Source organism: Hemitrygon akajei, chromosome 28 (assembly GCF_048418815.1).
Source record: "Hemitrygon akajei chromosome 28, sHemAka1.3, whole genome shotgun sequence".
Lineage (NCBI taxonomy): Eukaryota > Metazoa > Chordata > Chondrichthyes > Myliobatiformes > Dasyatidae > Hemitrygon > Hemitrygon akajei.
Genome location: NC_133151.1, coordinates 46,534,322 through 46,558,274, shown reverse-complemented (window position 1 = coordinate 46,558,274; position 23,953 = coordinate 46,534,322). Strand labels below are relative to the sequence as shown.

The window sequence follows — 23,953 nt, the reverse complement described above, 5'->3', positions numbered from 1 at the left end:
TGGAGTCTGATCCCCCATTCTGTCATCAGACATAGGAACAGTATTATGTCATTCGGCCCATGAAGTCTGATCCTCCATTCTTTCATCAGACACAGGAACAGTATTATGTCACTAGGCCCATGGAGTCTGATCCTCCATTCTATCATCAGACATAGGAACAGTATTATGTCATTAGGCCCATGGAGTCTGATCCTCCATTCTATCATCAGACATAGGAACATTATTATGTCATTAGGCCCATGGAGTCTGATCCTCCATTCTATCATCAGACACAGGAACAGTATTATGTCATTCGGCCCATGGTGTCTGATCCCCCATTCTATCATCAGACATAGGAACAGTATTATGTCATTCGGCCAATGAAGTCTGATCATCCATTCTATCATCAGACATAAAAACAGTATTATGTCATTCGGCCCATGGAGTCTGATCCCCCATTCTATCATCAGACATAGGAACAGTATTATGTCATTCGGCCAATGAAGTCTGATCATCCATTCTATCATCAGACACAGGAACAGTATTATGTCATTCGGCCCATGGAGTCTCCTCCATTCTATCATCAGACATAGGAACAGTATTATATCATTCGGCCCATGGAGTCTCCTACATTCTATCATCAGACATAGAAACAGTATTATGTCATTCTGCCCATGGAGTCTCCTCCATTCTATCATCAGACATAGGAACAGTATTATGTCATTCGGCCAATGGAGTCTGATCCCCCATTCTATCATCAGACATAGGAACAGTATTATGTCATTCGGCCCATGGAGTCTGATCCTCCATTCTATCATCAGACACAGGAACAGTATTATGTCATTCGGCCCATGGAGTCTCCTCCATTCTATCATCAGACATAGGAACAGTATTATGTCATTCGGCCCATGGAGTCTCCTCCATTCTATCATCAGACATAGGAACAGTATTATGTCATTAGGCCCATGGAGTCTGCACCTCCATTCTATCATCAGACATCGGAACAGTATTATATCATTCGGCCCATGGAGTCTGATCCTCCATTCTATCATCAGCCATAGGAACAGTATTATGTCATTCTGCCCATGGAGTCTGATCCTCCATTCTATCATCAGACATCGAACAGTATTATGTCATTCGGCCCATGGAGTCTGATCCCCCATTCAATCATCAGACATAGGAACAGTATTATGTCATTCTGCCCATGGAGTCTGATCATCCATTCTATCATCAGACATAGGAACAGTATTATGTCATTCTGCCCATGGAGTCTGATCCCCCATTCTATCATCAGACATAGGAACAGTATTATGTCATTCTGCCCATGGAGTCTGATCCTCCATTCTATCATCAGACATAGGAACAGTATTATGTTTTTCTGCCCATGGAGTCTGATCCCCCATTCTATCATCAGACATAGGAACAGAATTATGTCATTCGGCCCATGGAGTCTGATCCCCCATTCTATCATCAGACATAGGAACAGTATTATGTCATTCTGCCCCTGGAGTCTGATCCTCCATTCTATCATCAGACATAGGAACAGTATTATGTCATTCTGCCCATGGACTCTGATCCTCCATTCTATCATCAGACATCGGAACATTATTATTTCATTCTGCCCATGGAGTCTGATCCTCCATTCTATCATCAGACATAGGAACAGTATTATTTATTCGGCCCATGGATTCTCCTTCATTCTATCATCAGACATAGGAACAGTGTCATGTCATTCGGCCCATGGTGTCTGATCCTCCATTCTATCATCAGACACAGGAACAGTATTATGTCATTCGGCCCATGGAGTCTCCTACATTCTATCATCAGACATAGGAACTGTATTATGTCATTAGGCCCATGGAGTCTGATCCTCCATTCTATCATCAGACATAGGAACAGTATTATGTCATTCGGCCCATGGAGTCTGATCCCCCATTCTGTCATCAGACATAGGAACAGTATTATGTCATTCGGCCCATGAAGTCTGATCCTCCATTCTTTCATCAGACACAGGAACAGTATTATGTCATTCGGCCCATGGAGTCTGATCCTCCATTCTATCATCAGACATAGGAACAGTATTATTTATTCGGCCCATGGATTCTCCTTCATTATATCATCAGACATAGGAACAGTGTCATGTCATTCGGCCCATGGTGTCTGATCCTCCATTCTATCATCAGACATAGTAACAGTATTATGTCATTAGGCCCATGGAGACTGCACCTGCATTCTATCTTCAGACGTAGGAATAGTATTATGTCATTAGGCCCACGGAGTCTGATCCTCCATTCTATCATCAGACATAGGAACAGTATTATGTCATTCGGCCCATGGAGTCTCCACCATTCTATCATCAGACATAGGAACAGTATTATGTCATTCGGCCCATGGAGTCTGCACCTCCATTCTATCATCAGACATAGGAACAGTATTATGTCATTCGGCCCATGGAGTCTCCTCCATTCTATCATCAGACATAGGAACAGTATTATGTCATTTGGCCCATGGAGTCTGCTCCATTCTGTCATCAGACACAGGAACAGTATTATGTCATTAGCCCCATGAGGTCTGATCCTCCATTCTATCATCAGACATAGGAACAGTATTATGTCATTCGGCCAATGGAGTCTGATCCCCCATTCTATCATCAGACATAGGAACAGTATTATGTCATTCGGCCCATGGTGTCTGATCCTCGATTCTATCATCAGACATAGGAACAGAATTATGTCATTCGGCCAATGGAGTCTGATCCCCCATTCTATCATCAGACATAGGAACAGTATTATGTCATTCGGCCCATGGAGTCTGATCCTCCATTCTATCATCAGACATTGGAACAGTATTATGTCATTAGGCCCATGGAGTCTGATCCCCCATTCTATCATCAGACATAGGAACAGTATTATGTCATTCGGCCCATGGAGTCTGATCCTCCATTCTATCATCAGACACAGGAACAGTATTATGTCATTCGGCCCATGGAGTCTGATTCTCCATTCTATCATCAGACACAGGAACAGTATTATGTCACTAGGCCCATGGAGTCTGATCCTCCATTCTATCATCAGACATAGGAAAAGTATTATGTCATTAGGCCCATGGAGTCTGATCCTCCATTCTATCATCAGACATAGGAACAGTATGATGTCATTAGGCCCATGGAGTCTGATCCTCCATTCTATCATCAGACACAGGAACAGTATTATGTCATTCGGCCCATGGAGTCTGATCCTCCATTCTATCATCAGACACAGGAACAGTATTATGTCATTCGGCCCATGGTGTCTGATCCCCCATTCTATCATCAGACATAGGAACAGTATTATGTCATTCGGCCAATGAATTCTGATCATCCATTCTATCATCAGACATAAAAACAGTATTATGTCATTCGGCCCATGGAGTCTGATCCCCCATTCTATCATCAGACATAGGAACAGTATTATGTCATTCGGCCAATGAAGTCTGATCATCCATTCTATCATCAGACACAGGAACAGTATTATGTCATTCGGCCCATGGAGTCTCCTCCATTCTATCATCAGACATAGGAACAGTATTATGTCATTCGGCCCATGGAGTCTCCTACATTCTATCATCAGACATAGGAACTGTATTATGTCATTAGGCCCATGGAGTCTGATCCTCCATTCTATCATCAGACATAGGAACAGTATTATGTCATTCGGCCCATGGAGTCTGATCCCCCATTCTGTCATCAGACATAGGAACAGTATTATGTCATTCGGCCCATGAAGTCTGATCCTCCATTCTTTCATCAGACACAGGAACAGTATTATGTCATTCGGCCCATGTATTCTCCTCCATTCTATCATCAGACATAGTAACAGTATTATGTCATTAGGCCCATGGAGACTGCACCTCCATTCTATCATCAGACGTAGGAATAGTATTATGTCATTAGGCCCACGGAGTCTGATCCTCCATTCTATCATCAGACATAGGAACAGTATTATGTCATTCGGCCCATGGAGTCTCCACCATTCTATCATCAGACATAGGAACAGTATTATGTCATTCGGCCCATGGAGTCTGCACCTCCATTCTATCATCAGACATAGGAACAGTATTATTTCATTCGGCCCATGGAGTCTCCTCCATTCTATCATCAGACATAGGAACAGTATTATGTCATTTGGCCCATGGAGTCTGCTCCATTCTGTCATCAGACACAGGAACAGTATTATGTCATTAGCCCCATGGAGTCTGATCCTCCATTCTATCATCAGACATAGGAACAGTATTATGTCATTCGGCCAATGGAGTCTGATCCCCCATTCTATCATCAGACATAGGAACAGTATTATGTCATTCGGCCCATGGTGTCTGATCCTCGATTCTATCATCAGACATAGGAACAGAATTATGTCATTCGGCCAATGGAGTCTGATCCCACATTCTATCATCAGACATAGGAACAGTATTATGTCATTCGGCCCATGGAGTCTGATCCTCCATTCTATCATCAGACATTGGAACAGTATTATGTCATTAGGCCCATGGAGTCTGATCCCCCATTCTATCATCAGACATAGGAACAGTATTATGTCATTCGGCCCATGGAGTCTGATCCTCCATTCTATCATCAGACATTGGAACAGTATTATGTCATTAGGCCCATGGAGTCTGATCCCCCATTCTATCATCAGACATAGGAACAGTATTATGTCATTCGGCCCATGGTGTCTGATCCTCGATTCTATCATCAGACATAGGAACAGAATTATGTCATTCGGCCCATGGAGTCTCCTACATTCTATCATCAGACATAGGAACTGTATTATGTCATTAGGCCCATGGAGTCTGATCCTCCATTCTATCATCAGACATAGGAACAGTATTATGTCATTCGGCCCATGGAGTCTGATCCCCCATTCTGTCATCAGACATAGGAACAGTATTATGTCATTCGGCCCATGAAGTCTGATCCTCCATTCTTTCATCAGACACAGGAACAGTATTATGTCATTCGGCCCATGTATTCTCCTCCATTCTATCATCAGACTTAGTAACAGTATTATGTCATTAGGCCCATGGAGACTGCACCTCCATTCTATCATCAGACGTAGGAATAGTATTATGTCATTAGGCCCACGGAGTCTGATCCTCCATTCTATCATCAGACATAGGAACAGTATTATGTCATTCGGCCCATGGAGTCTCCACCATTCTATCATCAGACATAGGAACAGTATTATGTCATTCGGCCCATGGAGTCTGCACCTCCATTCTATCATCAGACATAGGAACAGTATTATGTCATTCGGCCCATGGAGTCTCCTCCATTCTATCATCAGACATAGGAACAGTATTATGTCATTTGGCCCATGGAGTCTGCTCCATTCTGTCATCAGACACAGGAACAGTATTATGTCATTAGCCCCATGGAGTCTGATCCTCCATTCTATCATCAGACATAGGAACAGTATTATGTCATTCGGCCAATGGAGTCTGATCCCCCATTCTATCATCAGACATAGGAACAGTATTATGTCATTCGGCCCATGGTGTCTGATCCTCGATTCTATCATCAGACATAGGAACAGAATTATGTCATTCGGCCAATGGAGTCTGATCCCCCATTCTATCATCAGACATAGGAACAGTATTATGTCATTCGGCCCATGGAGTCTGATCCTCCATTCTATCATCAGACATTGGAACAAAATTATATCATTAGGCCCATGGAGTCTGATCCCCCATTCTATCATCAGACACAGGAACAGTATTGTGTCATTAGGCCCATGGAGTCTGATCCTCCATTCTATCATCAAACATAGGAACAGTATTATGTCATTAGGCCCATGGAGTCTGATCCTCCATTCTATCATTAGACATAGGAACAGTATTATATCATTCGGCCCATGGAGTCTGATCCCCCATTCTATCATCAGACATAGGAACAGTATTATGTCATTCGGCCCATGGTGTCTGATCCTCGATTCTATCATCAGACATAGGAACAGAATTATGTCATTCGGCCAATGGAGTCTGATCCCCCATTCTATCATCAGACATAGGAACAGTATTATGTCATTCGGCCCATGGAGTCTGATCCTCCATTCTATCATCAGACACAGGAACAGTATTATGTCATTCGGCCCATGGAGTCTGATTCTCCATTCTATCAAAAGACACAGGAACAGTATTATGTCACTAGGCCCATGGAGTCTGATCCTCCATTCTATCATCAGACACAGGAACAGTATTATGTCATTAGGCCCATGGAGTCTGATCCTCCATTCTATCATCAGACATAGGAACAGTATTATGTCATTCTGCCCATGGAGTCTGATCCTCCATTCTATCATCAGACATCGGAACATTATTATTTCATTCTGACCATGGAGTCTGATCCTCCATTCTATCATCAGACATAGGAACAGTGTCATGTCATTCGGCCCATGGTGTCTGATCCTCCATTCTATCATCAGACACAGGAACAGTATTATGTCATTCGGCCCATGGAGTCTCCTACATTCTATCATCAGACATAGGAACTGTATTATGTCATTAGGCCCATGGAGTCTGATCCTCCATTCTATCATCAGACATAAAAACAGTATTATGTCATTCGGCCCATGGAGTCTGATCCCCCATTCTATCATCAGACATAGGAACAGTATTATGTCATTCGGCCAATGAAGTCTGATCATCCATTCTATCATCAGACACAGGAACAGTATTATGTCATTCGGCCCATGGAGTCTCCTCCATTCTATCATCAGACATAGGAACAGTATTATGTCATTCGGCCCATGGAGTCTCCTACATTCTATCATCAGACATAGGAACTGTATTATGTCATTAGGCCCATGGAGTCTGATCCTCCATTCTATCATCAGACATAGGAACAGTATTATGTCATTCGGCCCATGGAGTCTGATCCCCCATTCTGTCATCAGACATAGGAACAGTATTATGTCATTCGGCCCATGAAGTCTGATCCTCCATTCTTTCATCAGACACAGGAACAGTATTATGTCATTCGGCCCATGTATTCTCCTCCATTCTATCATCAGACATAGTAACAGTATTATGTCATTAGGCCCATGGAGACTGCACCTCCATTCTATCATCAGACGTAGGAATAGTATTATGTCATTAGGCCCATGGTGTCTGATCCTCGATTCTAACATCAGACATAGGAACAGAATTATGTCATTCGGCCAATGGAGTCTGATCCCCCATTCTATCATCAGACATAGGAACAGTATTATGTCATTCGGCCCATGGAGTCTGATCCTCCATTCTATCATCAGACATTGGAACAGTATTATGTCATTAAGCCCATGGAGTCTGATCCCCCATTCTATCATCAGACACAGGAACAGTATTGTGTCATTAGGCCCATGGAGTCTGATCCTCCATTCTATCATCAAACATAGGAACAGTATTATGTCATTAGGCCCATGGAGTCTGATCCTCCATTCTATCATTAGACATAGGAACAGTATTATATCATTCGGCCCATGGAGTCTGATCCCCCATTCTATCATCAGACATAGAAACAGTATTATGTCATTCGGCCCATGGTGTCTGATCCTCGATTCTATCATCAGACATAGGAACAGTATTATGTCATTCGGCCCATGGAGTCTCCTACATTCTATCATCAGACATAGGAACTGTATTATGTCATTAGGCCCATGGAGTCTGATCCTCCATTCTATCATCAGACATAGGAACAGTATTATGTCATTCGGCCCATGGAGTCTGATCCCCCATTCTGTCATCAGACATAGGAACAGTATTATGTCATTCGGCCCATGAAGTCTGATCCTCCATTCTTTCATCAGACACAGGAACAGTATTATGTCATTCGGCCCATGTATTCTCCTCCATTCTATCATCAGACATAGTAACAGTATTATGTCATTAGGCCCATGGAGACTGCACCTCCATTCTATCATCAGACGTAGGAATAGTATTATGTCATTAGGCCCACGGAGTCTGATCCTCCATTCTATCATCAGACATAGGAACAGTATTATGTCATTCGGCCCATGGAGTCTCCACCATTCTATCATCAGACATAGGAACAGTATTATGTCATTCGGCCCATGGAGTCTGCACCTCCATTCTATCATCAGACATAGGAACAGTATTATGTCATTCGGCCCATGGAGTCTCCTCCATTCTATCATCAGACATAGGAACAGTATTATGTCATTTGGCCCATGGAGTCTGCTCCATTCTGTCATCAGACACAGGAACAGTATTATGTCATTAGCCCCATGGAGTCTGATCCTCCATTCTATCATCAGACATAGGAACAGTATTATGTCATTCGGCCAATGGAGTCTGATCCCCCATTCTATCATCAGACATAGGAACAGTATTATGTCATTCGGCCCATGGTGTCTGATCCTCGATTCTATCATCAGACATAGGAACAGAATTATGTCATTCGGCCAATGGAGTCTGATCCCCCATTCTATCATCAGACATAGGAACAGTATTATGTCATTCGGCCCAGGGTGTCTGATCCTCGATTCTATCATCAGACATAGGAACAGAATTATGTCATTCGGCCAATGGAGTCTGATCCCCCATTCTATCATCAGACATAGGAACAGTATTATGTCATTCGGCCCATGGAGTCTGATCCTCCATTCTATCATCAGACATTGGAACAGTATTATGTCATTAGGCCCATGGAGTCTGATCCCCCATTCTATCATCAGACATAGGAACAGTATTATGTCATTCGGCCCATGTATTCTCCTCCATTCTATCATCAGACATAGTAACAGTATTATGTCATTAGGCCCATGGAGACTGCACCTCCATTCTATCATCAGACGTAGGAATAGTATTATGTCATTAGGCCCACGGAGTCTGATCCTCCATTCTATCATCAGACATAGGAACAGTATTATGTCATTCGGCCCATGGAGTCTCCACCATTCTATCATCAGACATAGGAACAGTATTATGTCATTCGGCCCATGGAGTCTGCACCTCCATTCTATCATCAGACATAGGAACAGTATTATGTCATTCGGCCCATGGAGTCTCCTCCATTCTATCATCAGACATAGGAACAGTATTATGTCATTTGGCCCATGGAGTCTGCTCCATTCTGTCATCAGACACAGGAACAGTATTATGTCATTAGCCCCATGGAGTCTGATCCTCCATTCTATCATCAGACATAGGAACAGTATTATGTCATTCGGCCAATGGAGTCTGATCCCCCATTCTATCATCAGACATAGGAACAGTATTATGTCATTCGCCCCATGGTGTCTGATCCTCGATTCTATCATCAGACATAGGAACAGAATTATGTCATTCGGCCAATGGAGTCTGATCCCCCATTCTATCATCAGACATAGGAACAGTATTATGTCATTCGGCCCATGGTGTCTGATCCTCGATTCTATCATCAGACATAGGAACAGAATTATGTCATTCGGCCAATGGAGTCTGATCCCCCATTCTATCATCAGACATAGGAACAGTATTATGTCATTCGGCCCATGGAGTCTGATCCTCCATTCTATCATCAGACATTGGAACAGTATTATGTCATTAGGCCCATGGAGTCTGATCCCCCATTCTATCATCAGACATAGGAACAGTATTATGTCATTCGGCCCATGGAGTCTGATCCTCCATTCTATCATCAGACACAGGAACAGTATTATGTCATTCGGCCCATGGAGTCTGATTCTCCATTCTATCATCAGACACAGGAACAGTATTATGTCACTAGGCCCATGGAGTCTGATCCTCCATTCTATCATCAGACATAGGAAAAGTATTATGTCATTAGGCCCATGGAGTCTGATCCTCCATTCTATCATCAGACATAGGAACAGTATGATGTCATTAGGCCCATGGAGTCTGATCCTCCATTCTATCATCAGACACAGGAACAGTATTATGTCATTCGGCCCATGGAGTCTGATCCTCCATTCTATCATCAGACACAGGAACAGTATTATGTCATTCGGCCCATGGTGTCTGATCCCCCATTCTATCATCAGACATAGGAACAGTATTATGTCATTCGGCCAATGAATTCTGATCATCCATTCTATCATCAGACATAAAAACAGTATTATGTCATTCGGCCCATGGAGTCTGATCCCCCATTCTATCATCAGACATAGGAACAGTATTATATCATTCGGCCAATGAAGTCTGATCATCCATTCTATCATCAGACACAGGAACAGTATTATGTCATTCGGCCCATGGAGTCTCCTCCATTCTATCATCAGATATAGGAACAGTATTATGTCATTCGGCCCATGGAGTCTCCTACATTCTATCATCAGACATAGGAACTGTATTATGTCATTAGGCCCATGGAGTCTGATCCTCCATTCTATCATCAGACATAGGAACAGTATTATGTCATTCGGCCCATGGAGTCTGATCCCCCATTCTGTCATCAGACATAGGAACAGTATTATGTCATTCGGCCCATGAAGTCTGATCCTCCATTCTTTCATCAGACACAGGAACAGTATTATGTCATTCGGCCCATGTATTCTCCTCCATTCTATCATCAGACATAGTAACAGTATTATGTCATTAGGCCCATGGAGACTGCACCTCCATTCTATCATCAGACGTAGGAATAGTATTATGTCATTAGGCCCACGGAGTCTGATCCTCCATTCTATCATCAGACATAGGAACAGTATTATGTCATTCGGCCCATGGAGTCTCCACCATTCTATCATCAGACATAGGAACAGTATTATGTCATTCGGCCCATGGAGTCTGCACCTCCATTCTATCATCAGACATAGGAACAGTATTATTTCATTCGGCCCATGGAGTCTCCTCCATTCTATCATCAGACATAGGAACAGTATTATGTCATTTGGCCCATGGAGTCTGCTCCATTCTGTCATCAGACACAGGAACAGTATTATGTCATTAGCCCCATGGAGTCTGATCCTCCATTCTATCATCAGACATAGGAACAGTATTATGTCATTCGGCCAATGGAGTCTGATCCCCCATTCTATCATCAGACATAGGAACAGTATTATGTCATTCGGCCCATGGTGTCTGATCCTCGATTCTATCATCAGACATAGGAACAGAATTATGTCATTCGGCCAATGGAGTCTGATCCCACATTCTATCATCAGACATAGGAACAGTATTATGTCATTCGGCCCATGGAGTCTGATCCTCCATTCTATCATCAGACATTGGAACAGTATTATGTCATTAGGCCCATGGAGTCTGATCCCCCATTCTATCATCAGACACAGGAACAGTATTGTGTCATTAGGCCCATGGAGTCTGATCCTCCATTCTATCATCAAACATAGGAACAGTATTATGTCATTAGGCCCATGGAGTCTGATCCTCCATTCTATCATTAGACATAGGAACAGTATTATATCATTCGGCCCATGGAGTCTGATCCCCCATTCTATCATCAGACATAGGAACAGTATTATGTCATTCGGCCCATGGAGTCTGATCCCCCATTCTATCATCAGACATAGGAACAGTATTATGTCATTCGGCCCATGGAGTCTGCTCTCTCATTCTGTAATCAGACATAGGAACAGTATTATGTCATTCGGCCCATGGAGTCTGATCCCCCATTCTATCATCAGACATAGGAACAGTATTATGTCATTCGGCCCATGGAGTCTGATCCCCCATTCTACCATCAGACATAGGAACAGTATTATGTCATTCGGCCCATGGAGTCTGATCCCCCATTCAATCATCAGACATAGGAACAGTATTATGTCATTCGTCCCATGGATTCTGCTCTCCCATTCTGTAATCAGACATAGGAACAGTATTATGTCATTCGGCCCATGGAGTCTGATCCCCCATTCTATCATCAGACATAGGAACAGTATTATGTCATTCAGTCCATGGAGTCTCCCCCATTCTATCATCAGACATAGGAACAGTATTATGTCATTCGGCCCATGGAGTCTGATTCCCCCATTCTATCATCAGACACAGGAACAGTATTATGTCATTCGGCCCATGGAGTCTGCTCCTCCATTCTATGATCAGACATAGGAACAGTATTATGTCATTCGGCCCATGGAGTCTGATCCACCATTCTATCATCAGACATAGGAACAGTATTATGTCATTCGGCCCATGTAGTCTGCTCCTCCATTCTATCATCAGACATAGGAACAGTATTATGTCATTAGCCCCATGGAGTCTGACCCTCCATTCTATCATCAGAGATAGGAACAGTATTATGTCATTAGCCCCATGGAGTCTGACCCTCCATTCTATCATCAGAGATAGGAACAGTATTATGTCATTCGGCCCATGGAGTCTGCTCTCTCATTCTGTCATCAGACACAGGAACAGTATTATGTCATTCGGCCCATGGAGTCTGATCCTCCATTCTATCATCAGACATAGGAACAGTATTATGTCATTCGGCCCATGGAGTCTGATCCTCCATTCTATCATCAGAGATAGGAACAGTATTATGTCATTCGGCCCATGGAGTCTGATCCTCCATTCTATCATCAGACATAGGAACACTATTATGTCAATCGCCCCATGGAGTCTGATCCCCTATTCTATCATCAGACATAGGAACACTATTATGTCAATCGGCCCATGGAGTCTGATCCCCCATTCTACAATCAGACATAGGAACAGTATTATGTCATTCGGCCCATGGAGTCTGATCCTCCATTCTATCATCAGACATAGGAACACTATTATGTCAATCGGCCCATGGAGTCTGATCCCCCATTCTATCATCAGACATAGGAACACTATTATGTCAATCGGCCCATGGAGTCTGATCCCCCATTCTACAATCAGACATAGGAACAGTATTATGTCATTCGGCCCATGGAGTCTGATCCTCCATTCTATCATCAGACATAGGAACACTATTATGTCAATCGGCCCATGGAGTCTGATCCCCCATTCTACAATCAGACATAGGAACAGTATTATGTCATTCGGCCCATGGAGTCTGATCCCCCATTCTATCATCAGAGATAGGAACAGTATTATGTCATTCGGCCCATGGAGTCTGATCCCCTATTCTATCATCAGTCATAGGAACAGTATTATGTCATTCGGCCCATGGAGTCTGATCCCCCATTCTACCATCAGACATAGGAACAGTATTATGTCATTCGGCCCATGGAGTCTGATCCCCTATTCTATCATCAGTCATAGGAACAGTATTATGTCATTCGGCCCATGGAGTCTGATCCCCCATTCTACCATCAGACATAGGAACAGTATTATGTCATTCGGCCCATGGAGTCTCCTCCATTCTATCATTTGACATAGGAACAGTATTATGTCATTCGGCCCATGGAGTCTGATCCCCCATTCTATCATCAGACATAGGAACAGTATTATGTCATTCGGCCCATTGAGACTGATTCTGCCATTCTATCATCAGACATAGGAACAGTATTATGTCATTCAGCCTCTGGGAGGAAAAGCTCCCGTTCTTTAATCAAAAAAAGGTCCCTAAATTACTTTTTCTGTGGCTTGTTTTGGTTAATAGGTTTTATTGAATTAATCATTCGAATATTCTTTTACAATATAAGAACATTTCTCAGGATATCTACTTAATCAAAGATTTGTTGAGCTGCTATGAGCAAGGAGATTCACGGGTTTGGTAAGTGAGTTAGAAGACACGTATGAACACACGCAGAATGCTGGAGGAACTCAGCAGGCCCGGCAGCATCAATGGAAAAGAGAACAGTCGAGGTTTCGGGACGAGACCCTTCACCGGGACTGGAGGGAAAAAAGAGATGAGTGGTGGAATTTAAAGGTGGCAGGAGGAAAAGGAGTAGCAAGGTGATACGTGAAACCGGGAGGGGCTGGAGTGAAGCAAACAGTTGGGAAGTTGTTTGGTGGAGAGATACAGGACCGGAAAAGCGGGAGTCTGATAGGAGAGGACAGAAGGCCATGGAAGAATCCAAACGGAGGGGCATCAGAGGGAGGCGATAAGGTGAAAGCAGGCTGGAGAAACTGGATATCCCCTCCGACTTCTGTTTTGCACCTTTCAATGTTCGCTCTTTGTGATTGGTGACTCAGAAAGAGGATTTACAGTAGGTTTTACAACCCGGATATATTTCAATGAGAGATCGTATGCTTTCATTGTATGAAATCCGGGATTCAACCCCCGGCATCTCCAGTGAATTGAAAAATCGGCGGGAATTCCCAGATGTTGGAATTCCGAGCAACATTCACAAAATGCTGGAGTAACTCAGCTGGCCACGGGATAAGCAACTGCCAGTCTGTCTTTACACCGTCCTACGTGGGAGAGTTAAAACCCGACCTTTACTGTATCAGTTACACAGCTTTGATTCAGGAATGGAAAACCCGCCCCGTGTGGTAGGGAGGGGCGAATCATCAGCGATACTCCACATCTCCCCATCCGTCACTAACTGGTCCGGCTGTGATGGTCTGAACATGACAGTAACAGTTAATCCCGGCGGAGGAATTGTTGCATTTGATGTCAGCGTTTGCGGTACATTAATGTCGCGAGTTCCGCTTCACTATTTGATCTGCTGTTTCACCACTGAAGGAACTCCGACAGTCATTCAATCATCAGGACAGGATTAGGAAGTTAATGGCACCTCGGGTTAAAACTTCGTAATTTATTTTAGAAAAAAGCCGACCATTGGGATGAATTGTCCGTCTGGACAATTAAATAATGTAAAACGCATTTCAGTGGCGAAATATCGCGACCGAGGTGCAAGACGGGATAGAGCATAAACGGCAGAGAGAGAATAACTGGGTGGGTCAGAGAGTAGGGAAGGTGGAGAAAACGAGAGAGGAGAAACAGGGGTACGTGGGTATGAAACGGGAAAAAAGACGGAATGGACCCAGACATATACAGATACAGAACCAGACCGAGTCATGTACAGACACAGGCACAGACAAATACAGACACAGAACCAGACCCAAACATGTAGAGATACAGACACAGACATATACAGACACAGAACCAGACCCAGACATATAGAGATACAGACACAGACATAAACACACACATACATACAGACAAAACACTGCACAGCATTCACAGTTCAACAATTGACTACAGTCTCCGTAGCAGAGTGGCGCAGCGGAAGCGTGCTGGGCCCATAACCCAGAGGTCGATGGATCGAAACCATCCTCTGCTATATTTATTCTCTGTTAGCGGCAGCAGATATTCGTCTTTAGTGTTTTAAAACACTAATGTATCACATTCTGCAGCTATAACAAGAAGTTTGAATTGAAATTTGTGTTTTATTCTTTCTTTTTCAGTTCTCGTCTCTGTGGCGCAATCGGTGAGCGCGTTCGGCTGTTAACCGAAAGGTTGGTGGTTCGAGCCCACCCAGGGACGCTAGTGATCCAGTAGTTTATTTTCTCTCTCGTACAAGAGAAAATGTGCAGCAGCATCTATGGAATAAAGTACACAGTCGATTTTTCAGGCGGAAACCCTTCTTCAGGATCACGAAGCAGCCTGGCCTGCTGAGTTCCTCCAGCATTTTGTGTATGTTGCTTGGATTTCCAGCATCTGCACATATTCCCGTCTGCGATTCGAGTGCTACACTGCGAAGTCTCTTCCGTGGAATTGAATTCAATGGACTTTATTAATTACGCCCTTCAGATACACGAGGAGTAAAAATCCTTACGCTACGTCTCCTTCTAAATATACAATTTATAGTAATATGTAATAAATAGTATGCACAACAGGACAGTTAATATAACACAGAAATACGATTGCATCAGCATGAATGAATCGGTCTGGTAGCCCGGTGGAAGAAGCTGTCCCGGAGCCTGTTGGTCCTGGCTTTTACGCTGCCGTACTCTTTCCCGGATGGCAGCAGCGGGAACAGTTTGAGATTGGGGTGACTCGGGTCCCCAACGATCCTTCAGGTCCTTTTTACACACCTGTCTCTGTGAATACCCTGAATAGTGGGAAGGTCACATCAACAGACGCGCTAGACTGTCCGCACCGCTCCCTGCAGAGTCCTACGATTGAGGGAATTACAGTTCCCATCCCGGGCAGTGATGCAGCCAGTCAGGATGGTCCCCCTGTAGAAAGTCTTCAGGATTTGGGGACCCATATTAAATTTCTTCAACTGTCTGAGGTGAAAGAGGCGCCCTTTTCACCACACAGCCCATATGTACAGATCTCGAGAGATCCTCGGTGATGTTTATGCCGAGGAACTGAAAGCCGTTCACCCTCTCAACCCCAGATCCATCGATGTCAATAGGGGATGTCTACTCTGAAGAAGTGTGAATCTTCCCATCAATGAGAGTTCAGTGAAACCCTCTCTCACTGCTCCCCCTCTGCGATCTCAGCTCTTTTTTTCCTGTTGCGATTCACGGGGCCGGCTGGTGGCGTAGTGGCGTTAACGCTGGACGAGAGGTCCCGAGTTCGGATCGGTAAATGAGAAATAAATGCACACTCCTGTTTATTCCTCGCTAGTTCAGTGGTTGGTATCACCGTTTTCCTGCTTCAGACGGAAACTGGAAACACAAGAGAATTTTTGAACGGAACAAACGGGATTGAAAGGGTCATTTAGAATGCAGGGCAATCTAGTGTACAAATAGCCCGGAACGGGCGAGTCCCCGAAATCAAGGGACGTTGAGTTCAGCGTCCTTTCCCCAGGTATTCCCTCAACGCACTCTGTCTCTCAGCGCGGTCGGCGTTCACTCGGAGCCCGAATCCGTCACTCCGAACACATTGGACCGGGGCTGTTGCTGTGAGATATGAGGTCCCGCACTTTCCCAGCACTCCGGCCGACTCCCTCAGTTTGTCTGGGTGACTGTGCGGGGAAGGAACGGCTGAAGCACTTTGGAGAGAACGATACCATGCGGACGTGCTTACCGCCGGGTCTGAGGCCACCCCGCCCCTCCCGAAGCCCTGGACCCTCCGAACGGACGCTCAGAGTGAACCGAGGAAGGAGGGCTTAACGTTTATGACGTCATTGCAGCGTGGCCCCGCCCATAGGCCTGATTGACGGCAGGACGCATGGCTCAGGAGCGGCAGGGGTCGGTGGTGTTGGCGGTGAATGTGTGGCGCTGATGGGAAATAATGTAGGTGCAGGTGGGGGGCGAGTGTCTGGAAATGAAGAGCAAACACGAGGAAATCTGCAGATGCTGGAAATTCAAACAACAACGCACACAAAATGCTGGTGGGACACAGCAGGCCAGGCAGCATCTACAGGGAGAAGCGCTGTCGACGTTTCGGGCCGAGACCCTTCGTCAGGACACGAAGAGTTCGGGTGAGTGCGGGAGGCGGCCGGAACGTAGATCTGGAAAACGGAAAACGTAATATAATGTTGGAATGATTTCAAGTGATGGCTCTGTACGGCTGGATATTTTGTAAAAAAAAATGGAAAGAAGACTGCAGGGATTTGTGTAAATTTGACCCAGAACAGCCTTCTGTGAATTCCATTAAATTAACTGCAGCAACACACAAGATGCTGGAGGAACTCAGGCATCTGCGGGAAAGAGTTCAGTCGACATTTCGGGCCGAGACCATTCATCAGCCCTGAGTTCTTCCGGCATTTTGTGTGTGTGTTCCTTGGATTTACAGCATCTGCAGGGTTTCTCTTATTTCAGATCTGCTTCAGGGAGTACAGATGGGCTCAAACCTTAAGAGGAGGTGATGTGCTAATCGTTGGTCGGGATAAGAAACCGCGAGAAGGCGTTGCGTTTTAAGACTTAATTCGGTTAAAAAAAGAAGTGTGCATGTTGCCTAATGAAAATTGAGGTATCAGGAGTGTTAGAACTGGTGTTCGGGTGCAGTTTTTGATAGAAGAAATGAATTCCCATTCATTGGGAGGCAAGGTTAAGAAGGTTTACAAGTAGTCCGAAATGGGGGAAGGGGGGGGATAGCTGAACTGTATTGAAATAATCTGATGACGTGAGGCCTTCTGATAAAGTTAGTGTGGGGTATGTTAGTTTTAACTTACAAGCTTATATTCCTCCTCCGCTGAGATTTTTACAATGCCAGAGATTTGGGCATGTTGTGGCAGTATGTCATGGGAAGCTACGGTGTAGTGAGTGCGGTGGGAAACAGAAGTATGAAGATTGTGAAGGTGTAAAGTTTAATTGCGAGGAGAACATAGTGCAGCTTGTAAGGAGGATGTGAGGTGCTTGAGAAGGCAGCTGAAGTTCAACAGGTTTGATACACCATCAATAACTCACTCTGAGACGTAAGAAGCGAGATATAGGCTTTATTGACTGGAAGAATGAACAACACTACATCCTGGAGAATGAGGCCGGGCTCAGGCCTCAATCGCCTTTATACAGGAGTCTGTGGGAGGAGCCACAGGAGCAGTCCAGACAGGTATATGTAGTTCACCACAAGGTTAAAACACAGTTGAGTGTGTCTTAAGCAGAGGCCTTGCAAAAAGTTAAACCAGATGTTGAAAAAGTATTGCCAGTCAGAGAACAGGATGTGAAGTCAGTGGCCGAGTGTTGTATCGCAGGTCCATTACTACAGATACTTTGCTAGCTGGTAAAATGACGTTTGTGATGTTAAATAAATGATGTTGTGAATTGTGCTGTTCAGACATCTGGTTGTACTGAGAAAATTAAAATTAAAATTAAAATAATTAAAATTATTGTGAATGGTGCTGAGAATTATCCAGGTATAACTGGGAGATGTTTTACGTGATCAGCGTCTGTCAGGGCTGAACGTGTTAGCTGATATAAATTTCTGCAGTGAAAGGTTATTACTCATCAAACTGCGGCGGAATTGCCTCCTGTTTAAAAATGGCATTAATAGGAAGAAGGAACCTTGGTGGACGGCGGAGTGTGTGGAGGCAATTTAGGGGAAAATAAGGTCCTTTGGAGAGTTTTGCTTTCTGAGTGCCCTCTTAAGCGTGAAAGGCACAGGCTGTAGAGAGGAAAATGGTGGAAGTTGTGAAAAAGGTTTACTGGGGGTCTTCTTGTGATAGTAGTGGATGGGATATTAAACTTGGAGATGTTTGGGGAATGATTAAGAAAATCGGGAGGGGGAAAGCATTCATGGGGTTAATACCATTCCTGTATTGATTAAAGAAGGCGATTGTTCCTGAAATAGAGAAAGTTCAGTTACTGCACGATCATCTGCTGCAATTGATAATCAAAATGAGGAGCATGCCTTATGAGAATAAGTTGAGTGAACCCGACCTTTTCCCCTTGGAGCGACGGAGGATGAGAGGTGACCTGATAGAGGTGTATAAGATGACGAGAGGCATTGATCGTGTGGATAATCAGAGGCTTTTCCCCAGGGCTGAAATGACTAACTCAGTGTTAAGGAGCTTGGAAGAAGGTACACAGGAGATGTCAGGGGTAAGCTTTTTACACAGAGAGTGGTGAGTGCCTGGAATGGTGATGGTGGTGGAAGCGGATACGATAGGGTCCTTTAAGAGACAGGTACATGGAACTTAGAAAAAATAGAGGGCTCTAGGTAACCTGAGGTAATTTCTAAAGTAAGCACATGTTCAGCACAGCATTGTGGGCCAAAGGGCCTGTATTGTGCTGTAGGTTTTCTATGTTCTAAGATAAGTTAAGTGAAGAGCCAAAACAATGTAGGGATGAGGTTTTACGTGAAAAATCTGATGTGTTGGAAGCCAGCTGTAGCAATGATAGTGATGTAGAGTTGGCTTTGTGCGAATTTAAGAAAGCTGTTAATAGTACAGGTCAGATGGCACAAGGAATGGATTAAATATGTTATTAATGTTTAAACACATGGCTTATAACTCCCGAGATAATATTAACATTTTTGAATCTCTTTGGAGTTTTGGCCTCTTCACAGAAAATGGCAGTGGTAGTGCCTGTTCTGAAACCAGGGAAACCCAGGTAGGATCCTTCTAGTTATAGACCAACATCATTAACGTCCCACCCTGTTTGTGTAAATGTATTAAATGTATGATAATAGAGCAGTTGAATTATATTTTGGAAAACAGAGGTGATACAGCATTTTATCAGTGCGGATTTCAGAAGGGCTGATGACATTAGATTCAGTTTTATGTTTGGAAGATGATATTAGGAAAGCACATGTAAATTAAGTTATAATTGCAGTATTTTTTGTATAGAAAAAGCATATGATATGTTATGAAAGGATTAAGGTATGGAAATTAGGAGTGAGAGGAAGACTACATAATTTGTACGGTCTAGGCAGGTAAGGGTGGGTAAGGTATATTTGGGCTTCTATGTGATAGAGAATGGGACCCCACTAGATAGTATTTGTAGCCCTTGATTGTTTAATATGATAATTAATGATATTTTATCTGAGGTAGGTACTGGGATGTGTCAATCACTTTTTGCAGATGATGGAACTTTCAATTCAGTTGTAAATAGAATGTGACTAGTGATTAATACAGTTGAACAGTGGGGAAATAGATGGGGTTTTAAGCTTTCAGTAGCTGAAATACTAGTTACGTGTTTTACAAAGTGGATCAATAGAGCTGCACTTGATTTGAAATGATGTGGTCAATCTCTTGAAGAAGTGTCAGTGGTATGATCTCTCGGCATGTGGCTGGATAATAAGCTGACATGGAAGCACAGCATTAGTAAAATAATTGATAAATGTAAAGGAGCACTGAATATCCTCAGGTATCTGTGTCAGTCAGTATTCCTGGGGCACTACCGGCCCGGCACCGTGGCTCTGAGGGAGATCCGGCGCTACCAGAAATCCACCGAGCTGCTCATCCGCAAACTTCCCTTCCAGCGCCTGGTCCGGGAGATCGCTCAGGACTTCAAAACCGATCTGCGTTTCCAGAGCTCGGCCGTCATGGCCCTGCAGGAGGCCAGCAAGGTTTACCTGGTGAGCTGCGGGTAGAATGTCTAAATCGGCCTTGCCAAACACAACAAACGGCTCTTTTAAGAGCGAGTAACAGCAGAGGAAAGGGCTGTCACTCTCTGCTCATTACGCTATTGTAACATTATCCCTCTGACCTCCCCCTGTGGGACTTCGGGATTGTTTAGTGGGGAATCCTAGTTCTCACACAAACTGATTTACTTGTTTTGGTCAATGGGGTTTCATTGTCTCAGTTTCAATGACTAGGGTCCCCCATTTAGTAACGAGTCCCATTTCTGGTCGAGCCCATGATAGGTTGATGGCGACACAACAACCTTCAGATGCTGGAAGTAGGGTTCTCACAGAACAACTTAGCATTGCAAACTCAGCAGCTTTGCAAAGGGAGACCCGATACCATTCAGACAGACCTACAGATAAGTTTCTTCAGCCTTTGACTAATCTTTTGTCTCCTTTACCTCTGCAAGACATGCTGCTTTAGTTGGAGTGACAGAGAAGAGAACAGCCTCCCATCTTCCAGCTCTGCCCTCACTTTACTAGAACCGTCAAATTCAAATGGTTTACTGACAAAGAACCAAACTGGGACATGCGGGTACCTCACTGAAGACAGGCAGAAAAGTTACCAGGTAGTTTCTGTATCGTATATAGTCTCTTTTCTCTCCATTCCCCAGACGATTCCCTCCCTCCACATTACCCCTCCCAGAGGATCCCACAGTCAACTTAACTGGGCTGAATTGGGGAACCTCCTGTGTTGGGCTTTGTGGTGTAGGGGGAGTTACCTCCATCAGTGTTGCCATCTCACGTTCACTCTCTCCCGGCACTTGAGAAGAAACGAGGCCCTGGAAATCTTTCCTACACTCTTCCCAGTTTAACCAGTTTTCCTATAACGGTGACGAGAGCTGTGTGGCCTCCAATCATTTACACAACCGTAAGGTAATGTCGCAGCTGATATACTCAATCCCCAACAATGAAATCCAGCATGTTAAACCCCGTTCTTCAGCGCCCTGTGACACCCCTTTCAATGAGCTGTACACCCGAGCTCCTCAGTCACAGATTCATTACACTCCCTAATGCCCTGTAGTGTGAGTCCCACACTGGCTTGTCTTTCTGATACGTATTGTCTCACCCTGATCTGTATTGAAATGCATTTGCCGTGCTGTGGTCGGCTTCCCTCACCGATCGGCATCCCCTGTGATCTGCAACACCCTTCTTCACGTGCTTCAGGGTGTCCTGAGGGCAGAGGTGTGTGAGTTGTCAATGTTTTTTTTTTGTAGAACGGGAGCCTAATGCTATGGGGCAGAGATTAAAGTGAGAGGGAAGATGTTTAAAGGGGATAGGAGTGACAGTTTTTTCCATACAGCGAGTAAACATACAGTGCGTGTGGAATGGGCTGCCAAGGAAGTCGTGAAGATTGAGCAATTGCAACATTTCTAAAGGCATTTCAGTGGGCACAGGCATAGGGAAGGTTCAGAGGGATATGTGTCGTATATGATAATATATATTATATATGATGCAGGCAAGTGGGATGATACAAAGGAAGGTGGAGGGGAGGTAGTATTGAGGAAGCAGGGGGATGGACAGATTAGGAGAACAGGCAGAGACGTAGCATGGTATATAGCATCAGGAAGTGTGTGGTGTGCATTTGGGTATGTTACGTACCCCTGTGGTCTGTCGCTTGAATTGAGACTGACTTTTGTTTTTTTTGGATTTCTACTGACTGCAGAGTTGCTGGGTTCCTATGGTGAGCAGCTCGTGCTTATGGTTTCTCGCGGATTGCTTTGAAGAAGCAAGGTCAGATGATTCCTCTCACAGACACCCAGACACTCACATGGTCAGAGTCGAGATGGATTCGGTCAATGAAAGACACCAGTGAGTCGGTCGCTGGTTTAAACTTTCAGTAGCCCAAGAGGGGTGAGCTAAGATCAATCCAGAGTATTGATAAATGACTCTCACAAGTCTGCTGCAACTAGAACAAGTTTGCAGGAAGAGAGGAGAGGAGAGGAAGGTTTGAAACACAAGAAACGTAGTGACAAAGAGATCAGTGTTTGGACTCTCTCTCTAAGTAGCCCGTAAGGGTGAGTTTGTTTCCATTCGGCTACGGAAGTGTGATTGTCACTTAGTTATTCCACCAGAGTGGGTTCTCTGGTGAGGGGAGAACCTTTGTGAATACCACGTGTGTGTCTACCCTTTGTCTGGGTGTGGTATTTCACTGAAGAAAGGCACTCCTGTGGCATATCACTGTTGGAGTTATTTCGTATGTCATGGAACTGGATAAGTGGCCATCACGTTGTGTGTAAGAGCGACCCTGTGGAATCTACTAGTGTGTCTAACCCTGGCCTGGGTTGGTAGACTGTCACTTGAAAACTGTGCTCAAGTTGGTCACGTTCGGCTAACTTGGAAGATTCCGAAAGACACACGGACACACTGACGACACACAGAGATACAGAAAAACAGACACTGGATGAGCTTTGAGTGCCCACGCAAGGGTGGGTTTTGTTCACAGTGTGGAAAAGGAGTGAGCTGTGGAAAGCTATCGGTGTGTTTAACCCTTGCCTGGGTTGATAGCTTTACCACGTAAAGTTGGTACCCTTTAGCGTGGTCACAGTTGGTGACTTTAAAAGGACTTTGGAGGATAACGGGAAGATCGACGGCATCGGCTTACTTGGATAACAAATCACCCCTCTCTCTCCTCAGTTCTACTCAGCTCCCTATCACGAACTGAACTAACGTCGTTCCCGCACCTGAGCTTGAAGAAGTTTGGGGTTTTATATTTCCACACCTATATATGCATAAACATCTGCTAACCTGTTTTGATTCATCTGGTTTTATATTACATAGATACTAATAAAATAGTGTTTTGTTTATAGCAAAACCAGACTCCAGGTGTGTTCCAGTTCTGCTGGTTCTTTTAACCTGTTAAGGGGCATGTAACAGGCAGAAGAAATAAATATATACATAAAACACTCTGTTTCTGTTGGCTGCGTAAACCTAGGCTAGGCGACCTCCAACCCCACTAAACGTGGGAGATTGACGTGGAAGCCCACAAAATCCCTCTGTTTGTGTGGAGGCTGAATGAGTATTTTTTTTGTCAGCGGTGGCTTTCTCTTGGACACTGGTACGGCTGATGAAGCAGCCGGGCAACAGTTGTTGTATGTGCAGTCTCTCCCAGCTCAACCACTGAAGCTTGTAACTCGT

At 44.3% G+C, this 23,953-nt stretch overlaps 1 protein-coding gene and 2 non-coding genes across 3 annotated transcripts; all 3 read left to right on the top strand.

Moving 5' to 3' along the window:
- The first annotated feature begins 14,097 nt into the window (after positions 1–14,097).
- LOC140717869 (uncharacterized) lies at positions 14,098–23,590 on the top strand. Its single transcript, XM_073031590.1, has 6 exons — positions 14,098–14,210; positions 15,262–15,312; positions 16,941–17,231; positions 20,557–20,767; positions 21,226–21,384; positions 22,482–23,590. The coding sequence occupies exons 1-6, from the start codon at positions 14,098–14,100 to the stop codon at positions 22,629–22,631; spliced, it is 975 nt and encodes a 324-aa protein (XP_072887691.1). The 3' UTR covers positions 22,632–23,590.
- Positions 15,066–15,137, top strand: trnam-cau (transfer RNA methionine (anticodon CAU)). The gene has a single exon. It is a non-coding gene; the product is annotated as a tRNA-Met (tRNA).
- Positions 15,267–15,340, top strand: trnan-guu (transfer RNA asparagine (anticodon GUU)). The gene has a single exon. It is a non-coding gene; the product is annotated as a tRNA-Asn (tRNA).
- Positions 23,591–23,953: the final 363 nt, after the last annotated feature.